The sequence below is a fragment of the Taeniopygia guttata genome, chromosome 2 (assembly GCF_048771995.1).
Source record: "Taeniopygia guttata chromosome 2, bTaeGut7.mat, whole genome shotgun sequence".
Taxonomy (NCBI): Eukaryota; Metazoa; Chordata; class Aves; order Passeriformes; family Estrildidae; genus Taeniopygia; species Taeniopygia guttata.
This window is the reverse complement of record NC_133026.1, coordinates 30,967,641-30,993,038: the sequence shown is the minus strand read 5'-3', so window position 1 is coordinate 30,993,038 and position 25,398 is coordinate 30,967,641. Positions and strand designations below refer to the sequence as shown.

General features: G+C 38.1%; 1 protein-coding gene across 1 annotated transcript in view; it reads left to right on the top strand.

Annotated features, from left to right (window-relative positions):
* Positions 1-205: 205 nt before the first annotated feature.
* The window catches only part of MACC1 (MET transcriptional regulator MACC1), a 38,311-nt gene continuing 13,118 nt past the window's right edge, over positions 206-25,398 (top strand). The window contains exons 1-3 of the mRNA XM_072925590.1: positions 206-1,039; positions 20,607-20,721; positions 22,756-24,794. Coding sequence (XP_072781691.1) covers positions 1,037-1,039; positions 20,607-20,721; positions 22,756-24,794 — 2,157 coding nt within the window. The 5' untranslated portion in view covers positions 206-1,036. The remainder of the gene's footprint in view (positions 1,040-20,606; positions 20,722-22,755; positions 24,795-25,398) is intronic.

Here is a 25,398-nt window from a genome sequence, read left to right as displayed (position 1 = left end):
TATTCATAAACAGACAGGATTCTGCCTTTCTCCATTTCTTTTTATTCTGTCTGACTTATACTTCAACTTTTTGAATGCAGGTTTAGGAAGCCTGTGAAACCTCTTTCCATGAAACGGGGGTTTCTGCTGTGAGTCTTAAGAGTCATAAACCCACAGGTAGCAAATAAAAATAGGATAAGCAAATCATCCCTTCTCCCTGTGACATTCCTGGCACGTTTTTCTTATGTGTCTGTTCCTGTAACCTTTGTCCTTCTAAACTTTATTCTATGAAATTCTGAAGTCACTGAAAAAAACCACCTGCAATATAACGTATCAGAAAACTTACTATTTCCTAAAGGACATGGGGCTAAAAAGGAACGTTTTCCTCCTCACCCTGCCAAATGTTTCTGTATTCCCTCCTCTGCAGATATATGTTAAGCCACTGCCACCCCTGCTTCACTTGCTTGCTTATATCCAGTTGTCTGGTTCTCTCACATACACAGAGATGCCTAAACCGGTCATACAGGTTCAAGCAATTTCAGTCACAAGTATTCAGTGCCAGTAAATCTAATTATTTCTAACTTGACCTTAATCAGAAGGCCACTCTTTGAGCCCCTCCTAGCAATTCAGTATATCTGCAGCATGGCATGTGAAAGCAGAAAATCCTCAGTCTGTTCCAGTGGCACACAAGGAGCACATGCTTCCTCCTTCTCCTCTGCTTATCTCTCTCCCCCCTAAGGTGAAACTTCCACACCACCTCCCCTGGTTTCAGGTGTAATCACAAACCAGCTCAAGGCAATTATGGGTAATGTAGTCCCACGGTTCACGCCTGTCTGTTTGAGCCAGCTGTGCCGGGTTCCTGCTAGACTGCACATTCCAGCAGGCATTGCTCAGCACTCCCAAGAGGGAGGCTCACCAGGTGTGCTCCAGCACCACCTGAACACTGGGCACGCCAGAGTGTTTCAAAGCCAGAGCAGGAATAAGTGCTCCTTCAACAGTACTGATGTCTTGAACAAAAACATAATTTGGATCTAGGGAAAAGCTCTTAGTTTCCAGAATGGTGAGTTTGCTTTTTTTTCTTTCAACTATCTTTTGCTGGTTACATTTAAAATACATTGGAGGATCTGAAATATTAGACTAGTTTTTTGCCTAGTACTATTGCATCAGTCCAATACTATCTTTTGGCCACTGCTAGTTCCAGATGCTACTGGAGAAGGTGCAGAAATTATGTACGGTTTGAATTGCATGGTGTCGTACCCCAGGGTGATTTGGGATGTGTGGAGAAAGGCACTTGCTAAGTGCTGGTAATTGGCTTTTCTGAGAACATAAGTAATGGTGACCCTCCTAAAATTTTTAATCAGTTTTAATCTCACCTTCTCTGTCTTTTTACTTCTGTGAAATGAGCTGCTGTAGATCAGGGTGTGTGTGTGTGTGTGTGCATGCACCTCTGTGGGCTTTTGTTTTTTTGCTGGTTGATTGGTTGGTTTGGTTTTATTGAAGCACTATATGAACTAAAACAGTCCATGCATGCAGCTGTTGGGTTGGCCTCCGGCTTTTGAGGTGGAGATCGGAATGGTGAACACCCCCTAACAATCCTTCCTGAGAACAAGGCAGCCATTAGAAGTCAGAGGAGGAGAGTTTAAAGAACACATATACTTCTGGACACTAAAATTTTCATTCTCTATTAAAAGAATCCTTGAAAAGTAATACCTCCAGCCTAAATGGAGGCATGACCTATCATGCTGACATACCTTGAACCAACTCCCTTTATGGCTAAAAAATAACAAGCAGAACTGGCCAGTCTGTTTAAAAATAGAAAGATTTACGTGAAAGACCAAAAAAAAAGAAACAGTGTTTGTTCTTTTCCAACCTGTTATTACCACTCAGCTAATACCCCTTTTTTTCATATGGAGGGTTTTTTTTTTGTTGTTTTTTTTTTTTTTTAAGAAGAAAGATCAAAATTTTAACAGGTTGGGAATAGCTTTTGACTGGCATTATTATGAAAGGGAAATAGGTGTCCTCCTGAGTAACTGATATAGGGAGAGAAGAAGTGCAGGAATTATTGCTACTGGGTAGATCTTGGGAAGTGCAAATTGCCACACTGGCAGCACTTTTGTGGCCCAAAATCATGTATTTGACAGTAGTTAATATAAAAGGCTACGACACTGAATTTATACTCTGAAAACAGTTGCAGAGTGTCTATGTTGGGTGGGACATACACAATGGGATTAACAGCACAAGTTCAATCTCGTTATTGACGTGTTAGAATCCAGAAAATGGTGTTTGCCTTGGGTATATTAAAAGCCAGGAATACCTACGTTTGTATTCACTACTACAACAATATCCTGTGGGAGTGTTCAACAGGCTAATTACATAGAGTCATGGAATCAAAGAATTGCTTAGGCTGGAAAAGACCCCTAAGAACATAAAGTCCAACCATTACACCAGCACTGCCACGTCTGCCACTAAACCATGTCCCTGAGAGCCACACCTATACATCTTTTAAATACCTCCAGGGATAGTGACTCCACCACTTCTCTGAACAGCCTGTTCCAAGACTTGACAACCCTTTTGGTGAAGAAATTTTTCATAATATCCAATCCAAACCTTCCCTGGCACAACTTGAGGCCCTTTCCTTTTGCCTAATTGCTTGTTAGCTGGGAAAAGAGACTGACCCCCACCTCACTACAACCTCCTTTTCAGCTAGTTGTAGAGAGCAAGAAGGTCCCCCTTGAGCCTCCTTTTCTGCAGCCTAAACAACCCCAGCTCCCTCATCTGTTCCTCAAAATACTCATGTTGTATACCCTTCGACTTTTTTTGCCCTTCTACATACTTGCCCCATTATGTAGTAATAGAAGGTTTATTCAACGTTTAAATACTTGGTTTAAGTTCTTGTGCTGTCTCGCTTCCTTGTCTTTCTCCTGTTATTATGGCTAATTGGGTTCAATTGCACACTTCTTTGTTATTTAATGTTTTTGTAACTCTGTATCATAGTGATTTCCCCCTTTGGCCGTGGAATATTTGTGTTTGGTGGGCTATCTGTGAGAGATTTCTATAAATGGTATCCCAGGGGAAAAAAAAAAAACAAAAACAAAAACAAAACATTTGATGCTCACTATCTCTGAATTTGGATGCCATTCTGCTCTATTTTTCAAAATAGACAATCTCAGGATCCTTGAGAAACTACATGTTTTCATGCTACTGTAAACTTTGGCACAAGTCCCTGCAGGGAAGTCCACCCTTGAAATATGGATACAAAATATGTGGAACAAACACCAAAAACTGATACAGTGCAGAAATATAAATCACACTACTGTAAAAGTCAAAAGACTGGCCTTTTTTGGACAGAACAGACAATTAGTCAACCTAATCTGATCTCTAGAGGATGTCATCCTGTCTGAAGAGCTGAGCTCTGAAGTAGTGGCAGCTGTAGTTCATCATATTTCTATACCACAGAAATGGTGCATACTTGTAAGAAAATTTGTAAAACAATAAGCATAGCTCTATCTGGAACCATAGACTCTTCTATCACTTTTCCAACTGCATAGAATTGTAATTTACCTCACAGATCCCACAATGGAAGATAATTTGGAAAGATAAAAAAAGATACTTGAATATCATCCCTTTCCTGATGTCGTATATACTGTTTAGTCAATTTTTACCTGAGATCTTTTTAACTTCTATGGAAGCCTTTTCTTCTCATCTCTTGTCCTCTTTCTGGAACTATTTTCAGTTCATCTCCTTCAAGTCTGCAATTTCAGGAGGCAATAGGTGGTATTTTTTTTCAGCAACTGAATTCCAGAGTAAAGGTGATATCATTTACTAATGGAAAACATGTACTTCAATTAGCCCTGCAATATTTTCATCTGCTTCTCAGTACGGAGGAGTATCCATTTGCATTTCTGTGCATACTTTTTGAACTGCTGAAGGTCATGCTTAAGCTTTTCCTAAGAAATTTCAGCTAGATTAGAAATGAATATTTATGAATAATTTCAAATTGCTCCTTTGAGATCACCTTTTCTTACCTACAACAAACCTAATCTCATGCTGTCTAATTTATTAGGCTTTCCTGCAGTTCTTCATAGTCTGCTCTAGTGTTAATAATCTCAGTAATTTAGGTTTGTGAGCAAACACAGTCAAAGCACTCTCCACTGATTTTCCCTGTCCACCCTCCAGAATTTCCTCAAAGAGCCGATTGTGTACTTCGATATGTGGGGTCACTGCAGTACATCCCTACCAAGGAGCAATGGTGAAACTACATCAGGGCTTTGAAATACTGAAAGCATCAGAAAATTGAAACAATTGTGTAGCTCATGGCAAGGGAGGTTTTGGGCTCTGGTTTAGTGTCCTTTTGGTGATGAGCAAAAGTTTTTAGGTTTGGAGGTACAAGAAATTTTATAGAAGGCATATACTGATTATTTACTGTTTGAGTAGGAATCCTTTTCTTGTGCAGCTGAACTTCACCTTGTAGGTCAGCCTGATCAAGGAGAAGATGGTTGACTATTTAGCTGAAAACTATATTATATGCTGCCTCTCCCTTGCTGTGTGAGTGACTCTGGAGACTGAAGTGCTCTGGAATCCCATGGCCAAGAAGAGAATAATTGAGGACTTATGTTTGGGATATGCATTTATAAAAGACTTTAGATGACAATTATTTGAGTCCAAAATGTAAAGAGTAGACCATGTTGCCATTTTCTTTAGTTCTTGCAATGGCTAAAGGACCTTTATGAATTATTAGAGAAAGGATGCCTTCACTGGAGACTCAAAGTACTTACAGATCTTTGTGTTCTTCTTTGCTGCACATCTGTGAAATGGAAAGCTGTCACTTTACTTTGGGTAACTCCTTGAACTACATTTAAGCTCAGAAATGGCTGAGTGCTACAGAATGAGGTAGTCCCCTTTCCTATCCCCAGCCACTGCTGCCTGCAGGCCAGCACAGGAGGACACTGAGTCATTGTGCCTGGACCAGCTCTGGGTGAGACCAGATAAGCACCAGTGTTGATGCAAAGGAGATGTAGGACTGCTGTTTTCTGGAGCAGCCAGACAGTCAGCCACCATTCAGATGGCATCCCCAAGACCAGGCTTAGCCTCAAGCACAGTGCCACATGATCTCATTTATTTTCTAACACTTTGAAGACTTAGGAGTCTTGACCCTTCTTCTATTCCAGGCTTGCTCTGAACTAATTCTTTAATCTCTCTCTCTCTCTCTCTCTCTCTCTCTCTCTCTCTCTCCATGGAGGCATATACTATTTCCCTGCATTAAATGGGGTTCACAAGTATTTAAATTGATTAAAATTATTCTAAATCATATTGGTTTATACTTTCATCTGAACTGACCTCTAGTTAGTCAATAATGATATTATTTCAGGTTTCATCTTTACCTACTAATAACTGCCAACAGCCTTGTCCACTGTGCCAGCCATCCTGTGATTATGCCAAAGGAAGCAGCTCCTTTCCCCTGCTGAATAAGCTGTATCGCAAAACATTCATGTAGCAACTTGACAAGGAGTTGTTCAAGCTCTCACCTGATCCTACATCTGTAAAGAATTCCAAAAGTTTCATGAGTCAATGCAAAGCTTGTGACCCATCTGTAGCAAATCCTAAAGCCTCGTTTCTGTCCTATGATCCTAAATTAGACCAAAGTTTGGATATGTATTTACATTGAGAATAAACTGTTTTTCTATATGCACTAAGCTGTTTAATTAAAAGGAAATGACATTGTCTGAAATAACCTCGGGGAGGGACAACTGATGAGACTTTGAAGTGGTTGGTTTATATTCATACATGATCTCACACAAGACCTCTGAGCCCTGGAGAAAAGGCTGTGATGTGATGATAAACTTTTTGAGTTCACTCTCATCCACTAGCTTTAGCAGGATCTCTGGAAAGGTGGGAGGGGTGGGGCACTGCAGAGAGACAAGAAATATCAATTTATTCATAGGACTGCCCTAATTCCTGTAGCACTAATTGTTACCTGTTGCTCTGTGTGAAATTATAGTGTCTCAAACATGAGTAATGACAGATTGTTCTGCTCAGGGACTCTTTTCTTTTCTTTTCTTTTCTTTTCTTTTCTTTTCTTTTCTTTTCTTTTCTTTTCTTTTCTTTTCTTTTCTTTTCTTTTCTTTTCTTTTCTTTTCTTTTCTTTTCTTTTCTTTTCTTTTCTTTTCTTTTCTTTTCTTTTCTTTTCTTTTCTTTTCTTTTCTTTTCTTTTCTTTTCTTTTCTTTTCTTTTCTTTTCTTTTCTTTTCTTTTCTTTTCTTTTCTTTTCTTTTCTTTTCTTTTCTTTTCTTTTCTTTTTTTTCCCTTTTCCATTTCCGTTTCCATTTCCTTTTCCTTCTCTTCTCTTCGTCTTGCATTGAGCAGTGGACACTAAAATGGCAAAACAGAAAAGGGATACTAATCAGGAAAATGTGTAGGAGAGCCCTTTGCACCTTGGAATTCCCTGGTGTATTTTAACCAGTAATTACTGTCCTGTAGTCACAAAACACACAGAAAAAGCTATTGTGTGCACTGCTCACTTGCTCCTCAGATAAGGAAGAAATTCCCTGGACTTTTCGTCTCTCATGCAATAAATGGTAGCAGAAACAGAAGGACAGTATTGTGAAAGTCTGAACTTGATGGAGCTGCATTTTCCACCACTGCAAATATTTTTCAATAAAAAATAGTATCAGACTTCTAAGTTTGGCTACTATTAAATTGGTTTACCAGATAAATGAAGGCTTGGAAGAGAGAAACACTGTAAGGTGTGTGTGTGTGCATATCAGTATTTTTCTGCTACATATTATACATAGCTACAATTTACTTGTACCTGATTTCTGCTCACAGCTGGAAAGGGAAGACAAACATAGCAGTGTCAAAGGCTGCCAGGAGCTGTTATGAATACCTGCCTTGCTCCAGTTAATTGCCTTTTCAGGGTGTAGGCACTTGAGAGAAGGACTCTTGTGATATTTATGCAATTATTTTCATCCCTTTGGTCTTAGTGACAGTTCTCTTCCCATGGCACTTTCAAGTCCTGTTCCCATTAACTGATTTTCTGAGTGGTCTGGGACAAGCTGTTTGGAGATGGATTTTTAAGGAGTTAGCACTTGTTTACACAATTCTTACAGTAGGAGTGGAAGACACTGGAATATGGTTATCAGTTTCTTTGTAGTTTAGTCTTCCCATCTTGGTTTGGAGTTTGGACTACTTCACCTTCAAAGGTTACCTTCAAAGGTAACCTTCCAACCCAAACTATTCTATGATTTTATGATATGTAATCTTATTTCTCCATTTCCCCCCATCCATGCCCTTCCTTATCTGGTGCATTAAACAATCAGTTTGTTGGTATGAGGCTCTGTTTTTGTGCATTTGTACAAAACTTAGCAGAGGGATGCTATTCCAGCTAGTTCTACCAGAATATCAATGAAAAAGAAAATTCTGATTTGAGCCCCAACACAATATAAACACAAGTTCTGAGGCTCAGAATTGGATATTTTTTTTAACATTTTCAGTTCAATAAAAAGTTTTACAATAATACAATTTACCTACAATAACAGCTATGTAAAATTCCATGGCCTTGATTCTTCATAAGAAGAGGAAAGATAATTTTTTTTTTTTTGGCTTTGAAATCTATGAATAAATCTAATTTAGTGTTTCTGAAGTTATCATAACCATAGGATTTTCCAGATTTCTAAGGTAGTGCCAAAAGCTGTGTCTTGCCACAGATAGGTCTATGAGGCTGAAAAACCTAAATGTTCCCTAGGTGGCAAATCATGTCTCTCCTAATATGGAAAAAGTGCAGCAAAAGCTCACTCTGTTTCCCTGTAGGCAGGAGGTTCACTTATGGATTATGAGTTAAGCCTCAGCTTTTTAAAATGCTGATCTCTGAAGAACTCTTAAATGAAATCACTTGTGTGGATGCTAGTGATTCAGCATACTGAATGATGATGATAGACAGTGACTTACCGTTTAAAAATATTGCTAAAATCGGCAATTTGAGATGAATGTGCACTGTAAAATAAAATTATCTGAACCAGTTTTTACAGAAAAGCAAACGGTTTAGTTACATTTATCAAGACTGTTAGGGCATAACATAATTTCTTCTTGTGTGGACTAAAATCTCCTGAAGTTCTGAAGATTAGAACTTGCACCATCTTAGACAAATATCTTATATTCTCACTGGTGACCTTCTGTGATACTTTTCACTTCTAGTGGATGTGACATAGCTGTATAACAGCTAACAAAAAACACACATTATAGAAGGTGTTTAGATCAGAGTGATTCAAGTTTTGAACAAAGTTGTACATATTTCTATTGTTTACAGATGAAGGAACCTATACAAATACAACCCTGGCAGTAGTTGACCTAAACTAACTTCATGCTGGCCAACATTTGGACCATGCACCTCCAAGAATATTTTCCAAATTAAAGTTTAGATGAAATTTTGGAAGCAGAATATATTTAATTTGAGTATCGATTTACATACTTCATGCTTTTCTTTCCCTTTCTCTATTAGACAACACTTTGTTGGAGAATCTTGTGTTATGCAAATATCTGCTTGTCATCATCAGTGACCTGAAATATAGATGAATAATTTCCATAAAAGGGAGGCTGAAAAACACAGTCAATAAATTGCACAATCAGGATTACATGTGTCTGTAGGATAGAGATAAAACAAATAACAGGAGCCTCCTGTCTCATTACAGCCAAGGAAAAATGCCTTAAGCAAAGTTACTTGGTGTCATGCACCAAAGTGCACATCAAGGTGTGTGCTTGACTTGCTATTTGTAAGCTAAATGTTAAAAGGATGTTTATGATATTTAGGACATCATGACACTTGTATACTTTAATCAAGGAACCGCTGGCAGGGATGGCAAGGATATATGTGCAATGGTAGGAGTGAGCTGATTAACCTAAACAGGCTATCAACTGCTCTCTAAATGTATTGTGTATGCTCTGTAGAAATAAAAATAAAATCCAACACAAAATAACAAATTTGGTTAGGAAAAAGTGAACAATGGAATTTTGCATATAAGGTTCTGCAGTATTTCACATAACAAAACACACCTTTTTAACCTCATTATATTGAGGTGTACGAGTTAAAGGTGTAAAACTCAAGACTTGATGCCAAGGAGGTGAGCTGGGTAAGGGAGTGCTTCGATCATCAAAGTCAGTGACCTTATGGAAGGGCTGTGAATTATTCCTCCCACGCTGTGGTACAAATGGAGCAAGGGCAGTAAACTTATGAAGGTGAGACCAGAAAAATTTTTTCTTTAGGGCTGGCATTTGGAAGGTGTTCCTGAATAGGCTGAATTCTCTGAGCTAACACATGGCAGGTGCCTTCAGGTTCCTAACTAGGAAAATCAAAGCACTAAAAAGCTACAGTTAGGTCTGGATTTTAGTTTATTTGACTTGTAACCTTGTGTTTGGTTCATCTCTGTCTAGAGCAAAGGCTGCTCTGCTGTTACTGAGCAGACTGAAACAGGCCAGCTAGAAAAACTCTAGCTTCCTAGAAGCATAGATCCCAAAAGAAACAGCCTGTGCTGGTGCCTGTAGGGACTTTGTGCCCTGGGCTGTTTAGTGGTATTTGAGATGGATGTCTGCTCCTTCCAACATGCTGTAGCCAATGTATGGGACACTGTGGTTTCCTCCAGCAGGGAGAGATTATCCTCCCCTCCTGCAATCCAGGCTGTCAGAAAAAACAACTCTAGACATCACATGAAAATTTCATTTCCAAGTAGTATTTGTGAAATTAATGTGGTTTTGCAGAATGTTTAAATATCCTAGTGGTCTCAAATAAATTTTCTGTAATTTCTGTAGTCTGACAATAGCCTATAGGGCAGTTTCACTTTGTATACCAGATGTTTATTCCCTCCTGTGAGTGGATCATCACACGACTAAAGAGGTGGTTTAGATGATAAATGCCACCCAGGGGTTTTGGGGGGTTTTTGTTTTGGTTTTTTTTGTGGGGTTTTTTTTTGTTTTTGTGTAGGAAGTGAGTGAAATCACAGATCTTCAGCTTTTTCAAAGACTTAATAACATAAAATATTGAACTTGCTTAGTCTTTGTAAAATTGAAAGGCAAACATGTTCAATGTCTGTGAATGGTGATGCAAAACAAAGGACTGAAACTAGAACTGTCACAAGGTTTAGGAGTTGCTGGTTTTTTCACCAGTTTTCTTGGTGAAAATTAATTTTCTTGTAAAAGTTGTTGGAAAAAGGCAAGAATGGTTGGAGTTGTGAATTTGTTTTTGTTTAGGGTTTGGGGTTTTGGTTTGGTTTTTATTTGTTTGTGTTCTTGTGGTTTTGTTTTGTTTGTTTTTTATTTATTGGAAGGAGGAAAGGAGACGGGGCAGACCAAGGGGGAAGCTGGACTTAACATGCATGTATAAATGCTGTGATTCTATCTAAGACTTACTAATCTACAGCTTTTCACTTCTGCTGAAAAGGCAATAACTTTAACTGTGGTGAAAAATGGTAAAGCCTGCTGAGACAGAAAAATTGAAATAAAAGTCTGGACAGATACTTTGAACTGATGGAGTATAATCAACTGCATTTCTGAATCATTGTCCTGGAGATTTTCTGCAGGGGTGTCTGAGAAACTCTCTTTGGGAATTTAATAAGTTTGCTTTCAGTCCAGATTTCTAAGCAATTTGTGACTACATCTCTTCAGCCATTGCTATTATTTCAGGATGTCAGTCAGATTTTTTAGGACGAATGAAAGTTTTTCTGCAACTAAACTGACTATTTTTTGTATGTAAAAGGATGAAATTTATGATAATTTATGGGTTGGTTTGGGGGGTTTTTTGCTCTTTGACATGTGACTGGGGTGGAGAGTCTTTTCTATTATAGATCTTGAGCTGCTGACATCCTCATTTTCTGTCTACGCTTATTCCCTCAAAATATCAAACAGAGTGTCATGGCCAGTGAACATGTGTGAAGATAGGGAAGAAAGTAAGAAAGAAGGAAGCAACAGCTTTATGCCTTCTTTCTCTTTGCACCACTGCCATATTAAATGTAGAGAAGAAATAACATTAAGGTAGTATTAAGCTTTCTTCATGGAATATGGTATAGAAAAATGTTATAGAGCTGTGTGGGATAGATTTCTTGCATCATTAGGCACTCATCAGCGTATAGTGCCAGGTCAGACTATTCCTGAGCAACTAGAACTCTCTCAGCTGTTCATCAAATTTTACCGTCAGTGATGTTGGCTCAGAAGGAAGAGCAGGAGGCAGTGGGAAGGTAGGGTGCCTGTAGCAACCTGATGGACAGTGATGTCAGGAAAAGCAAGTTGGAGCTCTGCTGTTGCTTTTGTGGGGAATGGAGACAATGTGAGATAAAAGTCAGCACAGGAATGCCTGGGCTAATATGGCATCCAATTTGTTGTACAAACATTTCACTGATTAGTTTTGGCTATCAGCCAACTGCCTGGTGAGAGCCTCAATGTGTGAGTTGTCTGAGTTGTTCAGGGAGCCAGGACAAGAGAATACATAGCCTTAAGATGCTTCCAGCCTATCAGTCACATTATAATAGAGTGGTCTTCCTGGGTGAGAAAACTGGCTTTCCACTGAGGTACTGCATCTAGGCTAATGGTGTGCATCACCAGAAGGAGAACTGCTGCTGAAAACACAGTTGGATACTGTGGTGCAGTGAAGAGAACGAAGGTGATTAAAGAATATAAGGATGGGAGGAAGAAGAGACCTGGAATAACTATCACTTCTTGCTTTCACTTCTGTAAACAGAAAATTATTGAAGAGTGACTGTAACTGCTGTATAAGAATGTGTGAGATTGAACATATTATTCTGCTTATTATACCAAACATTAACAACGAAAAGTATAGATGTCCTCCTCTAAACAGGTAAGAATAGACAGTTCAATGGATGAACCTGTAAAGCAGCTAGATTAAAAAACTAAATTTAGACACATAAGGGCATGACATTTATTATAAACTTATTGCCTCAAATCTTCCTGAAGCTGATTGCTCCTTCAGAAGAAGATCCGCAGTGATCTTGTGATCCCCAGTTCATTCAGTGACAATGAACACTATATTTAATTTTTTTTTTTAATAGAATCACTGTCATTTTGCTTCTGAAGCTACCAACAATACTGGAAATAGCAGTTCTTCATTTTTCATAGGTAGGATTTCTTCCATTTTCCTCTAAAATGTGCAGTCTTCTGTAATTAGAGAGGGATCATTAAATGGGACCTAATATTGCATGGCAATTTTATCTTTTTCTTACTTCATTTTTGTTACTGGATCTTTACCATTTTAGAGTCGAACTAGCAGTCATATTATTACAGTGAAAATATTCAGTTAACAACACTATTAAAAAGTAGTAGTAGAGAGTATGGTTCAGAGGTTCAAATGTCCTTCATTAGTAGAGAAACTATCCATTTAAACATGTATCCTATTTGATAGAAATAATTGGGCCTTTTCTTGTCAAGAGCATGAGTGATTGTTATGTAAAGGGAGAGTGCAGTATAATGAGAGGTGCTGTTTTTGGCTTTTAGAGAACAAAATGCATTTTTATGAACTCCTCTCCCTTCTTCCCTTTAAAATTACATTGTCAAAAATAACTTTAAGATATTGGCAGGTGTAACTTAATGGACAGCTCAGACTATTATTAACAACACAGGCACAAATGTTTTAAATGCAATGATGTCTCACTTCTGGAAAAAAGATCCAACCAAACTTGGGGAACTGTAATTGCCATAAAAAGCAACAAAGGAAAAGTTCACTTTCTGCAGTTTGTCTTGGAAGTTGTCTCTGTGATTAAGACTCCCTCTCTGGTGCTCTTTTTGCTATGTTTCAAAAGTGTCAAGGGTTATTAAACAAGTTCTTCAGTCAAAACAGATCAATACACAAAAAACAGTTAACAGCCTTTCCTTGTGAATATTACTGTGATCTATCAAACATACTATTAGTACTGGTACACGTTCCCTGTGTCTGTTATGTGGTCAGTCAAGTACATCAAAATGTAGTTTGTGGATGCATTGAAGAATGATTATGCTTGCAGTTATTAACTCTCTGAACTAACCTCTAATTATAACCAGAGGAATCCTTGTCAAATGGATTTACTTTCTTCTACTATATTTAATATAAGTGTTTTTCCCAAACAAGTAGTTGCCTGTTTTATTAATTTTTTCCATGTTGAGCTGATCACATGTCACATAATTTTCATTGTTTCTGCCATCTCAGTATTTGTCTTCCTTTATGTTTCCCAAGAGAAATGGAAGAACCGATTGACATGTATCCCCCCTCTTCACCATGCCATTCTTGCCCTACACAACTGGGGTAGATTTTTTGCTAGTTTATACATTTTTAAAACTTGTCTGAGATAGCTTAAACCTTGCAAGGGAATTTCTTTGTGTATCTTAATATGTTAATTCATTTTTTAGTTGGTATATGTGTTGGGGTTTTTTTGTCCCCACTCCAAGTTAACCAACATCAAACCAAATAGTTCCATGTGAATGATCCACCTGACAGTACAGACTTTCTGACATGTTTTTCTTTTGTGTTTAGGCAAAATTCTGTCACGCTCATGGAAAGAAGCTTTTCTAGTACCTCATCTCATCAAAAGCACAGCACAATGTAGTGTCCCCCTATATCCTTCACTGGGCACTCACCTCAATTTGCTGAAATTAGGACACCAGAAGCCTAAAGGCACCTTTTATATGCCTGGATATCAGGTTCAATTTCCTGTAAGGCTCTTATTGCGTATTATGCTCATGCATCTTTAATCTACACCTGTCCAAAATAAAGTGTCACTGTCAGGCAGCACACTGACAGGCAATTTAGTTCCACAGCTGGATGTTCAAGACTGGATCCTGCCATAGTGTCAGCCACATTACTTTGTCCTAGCATTCCTATGCTGAAATAGCAGAAAAACCATCCTATGTATTTGCAACATAGCCAGATGATTTGGGTGCTCAAGCTGCTGTTAATATTAATTACAATAGTAATTTCAAGAGCTTTAAGAGCTATGAGCAACTAAAACACTGGTCTTTCTCTGTGGGTGGTTTCCTTGATGTATTCTGCTTTACCCTGATGCTGTGAAGAGAGCGCAACTTTTGCAGCATTTTTTCATCACATCACTGGGCCAGATGAGATGTTTAAATGTTGAAAGTCAAGAGGGATTTCTTCCCTGCCTGTGCTCAGCCCTTAAATTTGAAAGCAATTATTTCTATGAAACATGTAACTCAGAAGTGCCTGATTGCCAATTTCTGTGGAAGAGCTGAAGAATTACTTCACTACTTGATTGTCTGGAAAGTGGATCCTTTGCTTGCTTTCTGGCTGGAAAGTAGATGTGCTATTTTCTATATATAACTGGAAAAGCTGGAAGAGTGTCGGCAGAATCAAGTCTTTGGGACAGAGGAAGGAATTTTTTTTCCTTTTTGGTCATGCCCCAGTGACTCTGAGGCATGCAAAGGATTTCAGCCTGTGCTACCACTACTTCTATCCCCTAGCACTGCTTCCTGTCCCCACAGACCTCAGCTCATGTCTGTCCTGCTCAAAGCTGACTTGTGGCATTAACAGACTCAGACATGAGCCCTTCCCAGGGAAGGACATAATGAATACTAGGCAGGACTCGGAGTGCTCTCTGTGCCAAGCTAGTGGGTAGATGTCTTAGCCTTTATCTGCACTTGCCACTGACAGGCAAGCTGCTCAGTTAAAGACTCAGTGTAATTCCTGCAAGCAGCCTAGATGTGAGAAAATTCTAGCTTAGTGGAAAGAGAAGAAGAAATCAGAGTAATGACGTATAGAGTACTTTGGAGATATCATGTACTTAAAAACCTGTGATCACACCTATAGTTCACAGGGATATAAATAGCTAACAAATTTTGAGAATCCTGGTAGCTCCCACTTCTCTTGGTTGATTAAAAACTTTGATAGCTGAGGTTTCTGTGTCATCCTAGCAAACATTAAAAGTACTTAAGAAAAAGCAGCAGGGCTCTGGTTCACAGGCAGAATGTGGTAGATACAGCCTTTGCTTTGCTCTGCAATGTTTAATGCATTAATTTTGGTGACATTGAAACACTTGTGGCTCCTACAAATGGAAATTTTATTTTGCAATGAAACTTCTAAATTAAAGGTGTTCCTTACAGAGTACTTTCAATATCCACTTTGGAGGAGCAGCTGTTGGCTTCAGTCAGTAGTACAATATTACAATACTTGTAGTATTATAATGTCTGTGAACCAAAAGTTGTTTCACAGAACCACCAAAAGTGAAAAAACTCGCTGTGCTTCCAAAGCATCTACAAGTAAACACACTAAGTAAGAATTCAGTGTGATTTTTAACTATTGTTTTTATAGGTGTAAGGACATCCACAGAAGAATTAGGCTAATAAACTTGCAATGTTTACTCTGTTCATGAAAAATAAAAATATTGCAATTTCATAGTACAAAGTTGGATTCTTTAAGTAAATTGTTAGTGAGATCTTTATTTTCTATTTCCTATTCTTGAAGAAGTTATTAATTAAAGTACATAGGAGACAATAAATTTCCTTTTTCCTGAGGACTAAGTGAAACTATGGAGTATTTCAGAGTGGTAACTAAAATATAAAAGATAATATCAAAACTTAACTACACATTCCTGAGGCTTTTGGAAAGCAACATTCCCAAATGTGAAGTCCATAAATGAAAATAAACACTCTACCACTTATGCTCATAACAAGCAGTTTTAGAAGTGTAGATGTGTGGAAGGGAAGGAAGGATACTTGCCTTGTGGAAGGAGTGTGTAGAGTATAGCTATTTTTGTTTGCATAGTGTTCCCCAAATAGGCTGAAAAGCAGTCAATTCTGGGTTGTGCAGACCTGAGCAGATCCTATAAAAACCCACCTGCAAAACAGTGGAAATGTACTGGGAGGATGACCCACTTCAATTCCCATTTTTGTTGTGCTGAGAGTACCAGATCTACCCTTTAGCTCCAGCCCAGGTGAAGCATTATAAGAGTGATTGTGTCAGTTCCAAGCAGCCATGCAGACAAATATTGGGCCTGCAGAAAGTCTAAGCCCTGGATTCAATGTAAATGTCTCTGCTGTTCCCACAGGTTGATAAATTTTCAAAACATTGAAAAAATAGGTACCAAACTTGGCAACTGTTTAACAGACCAAACTAGTAGATTTATCCATTGAAAATCCCTTTCTATAATTACAGTCAAAATGGCAAGCTATTGGGTCATATTAAATTATTAATGTTTCTGCTGAACATTAAAAGCCAATTTTATCTCTGTTATAAGTGAGATACAGACACATTTCCTTGGCTGCCTCACATGCACCAGACTAAAATAAGTCACAGGCTTCCTCACTTCAGCTGAACATTCCATTTGCTGTGCTGTACTGCCACTGCCTACAGTACAGCTCTGTCATCAAAGATTAGTAACTTGGGTCCAAGAGCCTCTCATTGAACTATGAGCTGTGTAAAGCTGTTCTAGGCCTCAAGAGCAAGGGACAGTAAAAATATGGCTTATTGCTGTGGCTAATGTTTGCTCAAAAATAAATTAGTCTGCTGAGAATGGGCAGTGGTTTATGTGTGTTGGTGATGTGCAGTCCTTCTGACACACTCCCTCTTTTGTGTATTGTGGTCTCATTAGAATTCCTTTTCTTCTTTCTATATAATAGAATTTAAATAATTCAGTATACTCAGTATTTGGTTAGATGAGGAGCATTTTAACATTATGATGCATTTACATTTCTCCTTTTTCAGGGAGAAACTTGAAAGTCTAACAACCCAACCTACATAAGTAGGAAGTAATTTTCTCCCATGTAACCCAAAAATGAACCTGAGGGATGAGACACATTACCAACATCTGTGTCTGTTTCTTGCTCTGTCACTGCTAATGCATTAACTTCATCCTTGACACAAAGGCCATGAATCTTTTTGAATAAGGGTGGCATTGTCTGTGTGAGGAACATGTAGAAGTCCATGGAGAAACATGGCCACAGGAGAGCTCTATTCTTAACAAAACCTGCTTTTGAAGAGGGATTAAGGTAGAATGGAATATAAATTGCTAGTGTTTTCCTCTAGGATGTTGATACTTAAAAAACACAATGGAATGTATTCTTTCTTATTTTTGAAGGCAAAGGCAGTGGGAACATGTTTGCCTTTGGGCTTTTCTTATTTTCTTCATTACCACTGTTTTAGACGCAGCAGGATATGGTTTTTTTTGGTAGTGAGACTAGGAAAAAAACCAAGATGCACTTGAATTTTGAAACACCTGGAAGAAATTTCTTGAGGCATTTTATGCAGCAAAAATGCTGTCTGCAGCAAATCTGTCTCCTGACTTCTGTGAAACTGAACTTTCTACCCAATAATTTTTTCTTCTTCTAGGGCATCTAGTGCATTTTTCTCCCTCTCTAACAGTGCTGACAGAAATGCTCTGGGTCCTTGAGCTACATGCTCTTATGGGTCAAGCAATCCCCAGCAGAAGGCACCTGGCAAACTGTTGCTTGCCCTCATACAAAAAATGCCACATCTCTCAGCAGTCACTCAGGTTCACTCAGTGGTCACCTCCACAGCTGATCTCTTTCAACCTCTTCACTTCTTCACTCCTTCCTGACTTCCCACTGTGAATTGACATTGCCATCAGTCAAATAATTCCTTGCACCATTAAGCAGTTGTCAGTGTACATCTTTCTTGTTCAGTTGCTACAGCAAATGAAAAGCTTGGTCTCTGGTTCTTCCTATACATAGTTCCCTCTTTTTGCAGTGAAAACTTTTTATACCTTTCCCTCCCAATGTTGATCAGTATGCCTGTTCATCCCATATGCATCCACCTCACTTCTCTTGTGAATGATTGTTCTTCAGAATTTGTCCAGGTAAGTGTGCTCTCAAAAGTTTAATTTGGGATGCTATTTTGTCATAGAAAGTATTCATGGAAAAGGATAAGCATTTGGTTTTCTTATTTTCTTAGTCTCATAGAAAGAAGCTGGGCCTTTAGCCATTCTCAGCACTCAGGCTGGAACAGAGAAGAGGTGGGACCCAACCCTGGTGTCAGCTGATGTAACCCTGAGCAAGAGGCACATTGTCCAGTACCCAGGGGTGTGTGTACAGCTTGTCCCCAGCATTTCCCACATCCCTTGACATGCTGGCCAAATGTGGTCATCTTTTGCCCAGGAATGTTTATATATCCCCCCTTCTCTCATTCTGTGCTTGACTGGCCTGAAGACATGCCTCAATTACAGGGATCCCTCATCATCCTGTCTTACCAAGAAATGCTTTCATGGGGGTGGAGGATTATTTTTAAAGTGGCTTTCCTTTTTCAGTAACTTTTATCTCCACACCAGGCAAGTGATGAACATTTTGAGGAATTCCCAGAGGGAACTTTAAGGAAATGGTTTATTCTATTTGCAGAAGTCCTTATTTTGTTTAAAAAAACTTCCACATGCAGTCTTGTTGTCATGTCTCTTTCAATATAATACCCCTGTGTAAAGGGATTGTTTTTCTTTCTCTCTTCCTCTCTTTTTCTTCCTTCTCCATGGGTTTCCTATTTTAGCCTCTTGTGTCCTTTCATCATCCTTATTTACTGCCTCCCAGTTTATGCAGCTACTGAAATAATTATAGGTGTTTTAACTATTTTGAGAACTATTTTTAAATTCACATGTGAATTATCAGTAGATTGTCAGAGATTGGTGCTGGCAACAAGTACACTGGTACTGTAAAATGAAGACTTACTTTTTGTAAATTTTTTGAGATTTTAGACTATAGATACCTTATGCTGGCATGATTAAACCTCCACAATGTGTATGTAGAAGCCAGAGATGATTATCTTGCATGTTTATACAATGTGTTCAGTTTTTCAGCATTTTGAGATGCATCAGCAATGCAAAATGTATTTCCTTTGATGGAGCCTGTATATGTTATCAAATATCCTCACTTATCAGAGACAGAAGAAACAGTGATATCTTTATACAGATGAGGAATGCCAGATCTTGGAATTAACAGTGTTGGGACTAAGGAAGCATTTTAGTTTCCAGTTTTGTTCTGGTGGGGTAGTAGTAGCAAAAGCCAGAATGTATTGGCATTGGAGGCTAGCTTTACCTACTAGCTAAAATCAGGACCCCGAAGGACACCAAAAAGGTGCTGGATAAATAAAAGATGTTTCTGGTAACAAAGGAACCTGAAAATCTATACAGCCCTTAGAGGCTGACTGTTGAGCTTTGCTTGACCTCAGCCTTGCATGCTGCTTGTGCACCAACCAGCACCTGAACAGACTGCCATTAGCTGAAGGTACCTCTTGTGGTAAGAGCACCACAAGAGTAAGTGTGGGAAGTTGTAGGTAACTTGTGTGGTGAATTGTGTAAGTACCAATTTACATTTACAAAAGAAAAATAGAAATCTTAAACCATGGCACTGGGCAATGAAAACAAACAGCTGGCCTCAGCTTTCTGCAGTAATGCTTGGATATAAAGTATGCTTCCTTTTCCCATAACTCACCTACTGGAAATGGAACTGAAAATTCCTTTTTCTTACAGCTGCAGCAAAAGCAGACCCAATCAATTTTTTCTTTATTTTAAATGTGATAAAAAGAGATCTACTTAGACCGCAATGTTTGCTGCAGTAGTAACATGCTGCAATATTTCAGGATCCCAAACAAAGCTATTGTATCCTATGTATGGACCCAAAAAGGTGCTGGATTTTTTCCATATCTCTTCCTCCCCTTTCCTTGTTTCTTTTTTTGTCTCATTTTTTCCCCAGATATCTTAATGTATCTGTTAATCATCAGCATTTATATCTCATTACATATAGGATGTGTGAAAGGATCCCGGGAAAGTCACTAGATGATGTCTTGCTTTTTAGCACTAACTTGAAGAGCTTTTCTGCAAAAAAGATCTCTCATTTTTATTTCCTTCAGCTTCTGTTTCTGCGATACAGTAATTTCAGCATGTAGGATACTAAATGCTCGCTTGAAACTTCTGTGACTCCTCTTTCATTAGGAGACACAACGATTCTTGTTTTCTTCAGCATTAGGCAATGTAACTTAAGAGGCTCATCCTTCTGTTGCCTGCCTCAAAGAAACTGCACTAAAATGAAACAGAACTTCTTGTAGTCAGAATAAGGAAGAAGAGAGACCTGAATATCCTCTCTTAGGCTGTCACTATGACGGTGTAGTCTCTAAGGAAGGATACTTTAAGTCATTCTTGGATTGACTAGAAGGAAATCTGACCTGATCTTCTTTCTGGGGAGGAATATAAGAATAATAAAGCAGAAAATGTTGAAAATACTTTCTATTAATTGGCATGGAAAGTAACAGATATAGATCTTTCCCTTTAATAATTATACTCAAACTTATGTGAAAACAGGAGGTAGGATGTCTATTTTATTTTTTAAAAAATATTTTATTCAAGACCTGAATGGAAGTTACTGCATAATTGGCTCAGTTCCAATTACAAGATAAATTTTGTGAGTTATTGGACTTCACTATGGGCTGGGGTTATCACATTGTACTGTAGCTGTAGCATCTCCTGGATTTGATGCACATACAATTGTAAGACTCAGGATTGTGATGTTCTTGGGCAGAGTTTGTAAATTTCCTCATCATTTAACCTTCACTATTTTTTCATGTCGCACTACAGGAACAAGCTCAATTATTCTTCAACAGTTTCCCGTTTTTCTAATCACATACTTGCTGATATTATATATGTCTTCTAGGAGGAAAATTCTTCCAGTAGTGGAACAGATTCCCTAAGCAGTGGAGAGATTCCACGAAGCCGGTCAGAGGGGACTTTGATTGATGTGGATGACCAGCCACCTTCAGACAACTACAGTATGGCTCTTCTGCTATTTTCTGTGCTAAGGCTATCCAACTAAAGTCTATATTTCTGCAAAACTCTGGGTCGGGCAGGTTGGGAGGAAGAGCTGAAATCTTTAATGTTACATTTACAAATGCTACTTAGAGTAAGTTTACTGGGGGTCAAAGTGGGGAAGAGAAGAGGAAGTTCTTAGCCAAAGTAGATTAATTTAGGGTTTTAAGAACATGAAGGCAGGGTAATTTGAAGGTAGATCAATTTAAAAACTGGAGTCTTGGAAAAGTTGATTTAATCTCCTTGCTATTTTAACCCCAAAGCTGAGAAAAAATTTGGCCTCCACAAGGCAGGCATTCTCTTAGCTTCTTGTCCAGTAGCAGATGTAACAGCAAGTCTGACACTTGCTGTGTAAGTTGTGGAGCAGGAATTATTTCTTTGTGGACATGCTGCACCCCAGTAATTGTATAGTTGTGTTTTCTCATGCTCTTGGCACGATAAAGCATCTGTCCTAGTGACTCAGGCTCTGACGGAGTTTTCTGCTTATATTTTTTCTGTAGAAACAAGCCCTTTAGGATGGGGGAAAAAAACCCAAACAAACCCCTCATGTTTATTTTGGGCTTAATTAATCAATATTTTTAATATGCAATACTGGTCTGACTGTAATAACATCACAGCATGAGGAAAGATCTTGGCCTATGGGAAGAGACAAAAGAACTTTTCAGTGGTGCTTGAGCAGCATGTCTCCCTCTGGTGACTCTGGTTAAGACAAAGTGCTCGAGGAAAAGAAGGCTGCCCCTGGGCTCAATCCCCCTGGCAGCTCACCTGGAAGGCTCTTGTCAAGACAATGTTAGAGCTTTGTAGATAGGCAGCTGGCAAATAGGTAAATTCCACCTTGGTTCTTCCAAACTGGGAATTTTCTGGAACCATGGAAAAATGTCATCGTTTTGGCTTTTTATTACAACTTGAAAAAGGAAACAAAAAGTGAAGTACTAACGTTTAATTTTTTTTTTCTTTTTGTGCTGTATGCACTATCATGCTTGCATTTGATCAGTATAGAGTAATTTATAATGTAAGCTATATATATGGTGAAAAAAATAGAAATAATGCCTTTTCTCTCTGAAATTTAAACTCTTCAAGAATATATAAAGAAGGGATGGTATAGCCTTTATATATAGAAATTTAAAAAAGGCAAAAAATAGAAACCCTTAGCATGAAAAGTTGCAGATATTCCATTGCAAGAAGGGTGAGTTGCAATCAACTGTAAACCAGCTTCTCTGAACAATTGCTAATTTAAAATGTAAGGATGTCTCTTCTTCAGAAAAAATAATTACTACTGCTAATAATGAGTATTTTTATTAGAAAACATATAAATATCACTTATGCACTCAGGTTTGTCTATTTAAATGCAATCTCAGAAAATTAGTAGTCACACAAACATTTCTCTCCAAAGTTGCACAAGGTCTCATAAATTATATCAATGATTGTTTTCTAATGGAAAGCTAGTATAACAAATTCCACACACATGGAGATAAATTGTAAGAGTGCTGTTATCAATTAAATGCACATGCACTAGCATGAAAAGGTATCTTGAATAATGAATTTATCTGTACAGTCTGCAGTGTTTGAAAAATGAAACTAGTTTTTCTTTGCAAAGAGACAGACACAAAGGAAAGAAGTTCACAGCATTTTGTAAGAAGCCAAAGATTAATGGAATATAAGTGTTTGACTCTTATGGAACTTTAGCATACTCAATGCCAATTAATAATCATACGAGTTGATAATGATCAACACCTCAAAGAAGTTGCTTCACATCTTTCAACACCAATTTGTTATTCAGCACTAATTTGTTAGCAGTCTTTCTATTAAGTAAGATTCTTAATTAAATCAACTTTGATTATGTTTAAAAACCTGAAGGAGAAACACAGAAATTATCTATGTCTGTTTGAGGAAGAAAATTTAGTTATCTCTTAGTTTAACAAACTATGAGTTGGACATAAATGGAACATCTCAAGTCTCTGTGCTTCAGGAAATGCTTCTTTTTCTCTTTTAAACAGATGCCAATGAAAGTAAACTGGATTTGGATATTGACTGGCCTGGCGTATTCAAACATGCTCAATCTGTTTCTAAGACTAATCCTTTCTGGAATGAACTGTCAGGATCCAACCCTTTTGTACATGACATAGCTGCTTCCAATAGAAATGAAAATAACAAGCGTCTTTCTATTTTAAAGGAAAAACCTTATTTGTTCTCTAAAATTTCAAGCAATAGGGACTCTTTGGATTCCTCAGGTGATGAGCTAGATATTGACTGTCTCCTAAGAAGGAATTCAGCAAGAAGATCTGGACGATCCAAGAGTGTCTCTGACTTCCTGGATATAGTTGATAACCAAAGATTTAATCCTCACAAGACAGCGCCTCAAAAAATTACAGCTTCTGATCTGACATGGCTTCAGAATGACCGCGAAGCCTACAAGATGGCTTGGCTGAGCCACCGCCAGCTCACCCGCTCCTGCCTGGATTTAGAAGCCATGAGCCACAGCCTTGGGTGGGCACAAACACAAGCTACAGACATTCATGTAGTTTGTAAACTGGATCACGAAGGTGGTTCAGTACAGCTACCTGACTCAGATATCAACATTCATGTCCCTGTGGGTCATGTGTTACCAGGAGAATTCCAAGAAGTTGGTTTAAAGGCTATCCTTAACCCTCCATTGTCATGCAACAATGAGCTGTCCAGCACAGTAAGTCCTCTGATAGAACTTACACTGAGCAACCTCAAAACGAGCGAAGCCATTTTCCTAGAAGTGAAAGTTGCAGCTAAAGTGAAGAATGATCCACTCAGCCAAGTTATGAGTGATATAGTGTGTTTCTTTAGTCTCAACAAAGAAGGACCTTTTAAGAAGCTAGAGAATTGCTATATATATCAAGATACCATACAAGTGAAGCTAACAGACCTAAGTCATGTAATGTATGCAGTGATTGCTGTACAAGCAAGCAAAATCCAGCCTCCAGCAACTAATGTGTGGGACTATGTCCATAGAACAGTCTCAGTTGGAATTTATGGTCCCAAATATATTCATCCATCTTTTACAGCAGTTTTTACAGTCTTTGGTCATAACTACGTTCCAGGAAAACTCACGATTTGTGATATAAAAAAAGGGGGGAAGAGTATGCCTCCTGTGGTGTTTCAGCTGTGGGGAAAGCATACATTTCTTCTTGAAAAACCACAAGATCTAAATATTTCTTTGATATCCTGTGATCCAGACTTTCAAGTAAAAAAGGAAGATCAAAGCAAAAATATTAAAAAGGAGGAGTTGAAAACTGGTGAAATGGTCCGCCAACAATTCCTATTTTCCATGCTTGGATGCAGGGAGATGCATTTCTTTGTTTTCCTTGTTCAGATTAAAATCTTGAAAAGTAGCCAAGTAACACAGTTCCATGTTACAACTCCTGCTCCAGCTCCAAAATTACGTGGAATTATTAATAGGCCAAAGCGCTTACAAAACCGCAAAGAAATCAAGTCTGCACCATGGCTTTTGATACCAACAATAAAGTATCCAAAGTTTCAAGACAAAACTTTGAATGTCAATACTTATGGAGTGGCTTTGAAAACTGTGTTACGACAGAATAAGATTGACTATTTGCTGGAATATTTTAAAGGAGACACAATAGCACTGCTTGGTGAAGATAAAGTTAAAGCCATTGGACAAACTAAAATGAAAGAGTGGTATGTGGGTGTTCTCAGAAGAAAGATTGGTCTTGTACATTGCAAAAACATTAAAGTGATTTCTAAAGAACAAGCTATGGACACTGCTGATAGTGAGCTAACAACCAGGAATCTTGTTGAACAAATTGCATTGCCATTCAAAAAACTGACTTATATCTACTCGGTAGTTCTGTCTACAGTATCAGAGAGTGTTTATGATTGGAGAGCTTTAGCTGAGGTGTTGGGATACTCAGATATGTCTTTGGATGACTTTAATGAGGCACATATTGATAAAGAATCAGAAAGAGTTGCGCATGTTGTGAAAAAGATGAAGCAAGACTGCCATGCTAACAAAAAAAAAAGACTATTTCTTTATGAACTCATTGTTGTAAGTATTGCATGAGCTAACTGGCTTGTTGGGAGTGTATTGCCAAGATATCACTTATTAGTAATGTAGGAACAAGAAAACATGATTCTGTATCCTTGCAGGATCTTTATAAACCTGAGTATATTACTAGAAGTTGTAGACACCAATAGGTGGAAAATACATCCAAACTCTCATGAAGGGAAATACTTTGATCAATTAATTCTGAACAAGCTTCTGTTAATGCTCCATGAACTGTGTTCATCTAGTAGGTTGACTAAGATGACTTTTTTGGTTTTTAAATAGTCATGATTGAAACTGTTTTGTCATTTGTCTTGGTAAATTGCTTTCCTGAGAAATTCACATTCCTGTTGTGAAGTATTCATAACATTACTATACTGTGGGAATTCCACTCTACATACATAGATATAGATAGATATCATCTATATGTCATAGGTATATATGATTCATATGTTTAAAAGGGACATCTTGATCCAAATGTTGAGGGCCAGATTTTCTGTCCACACCTTACAACTTCATAGTCAATGTTGTAGTGGTCTAAGAAGGATATTGCAAGTATTTCAGTATGTATTTTCATGGACCTCATTTGTAAGCTGTTGGACAACTT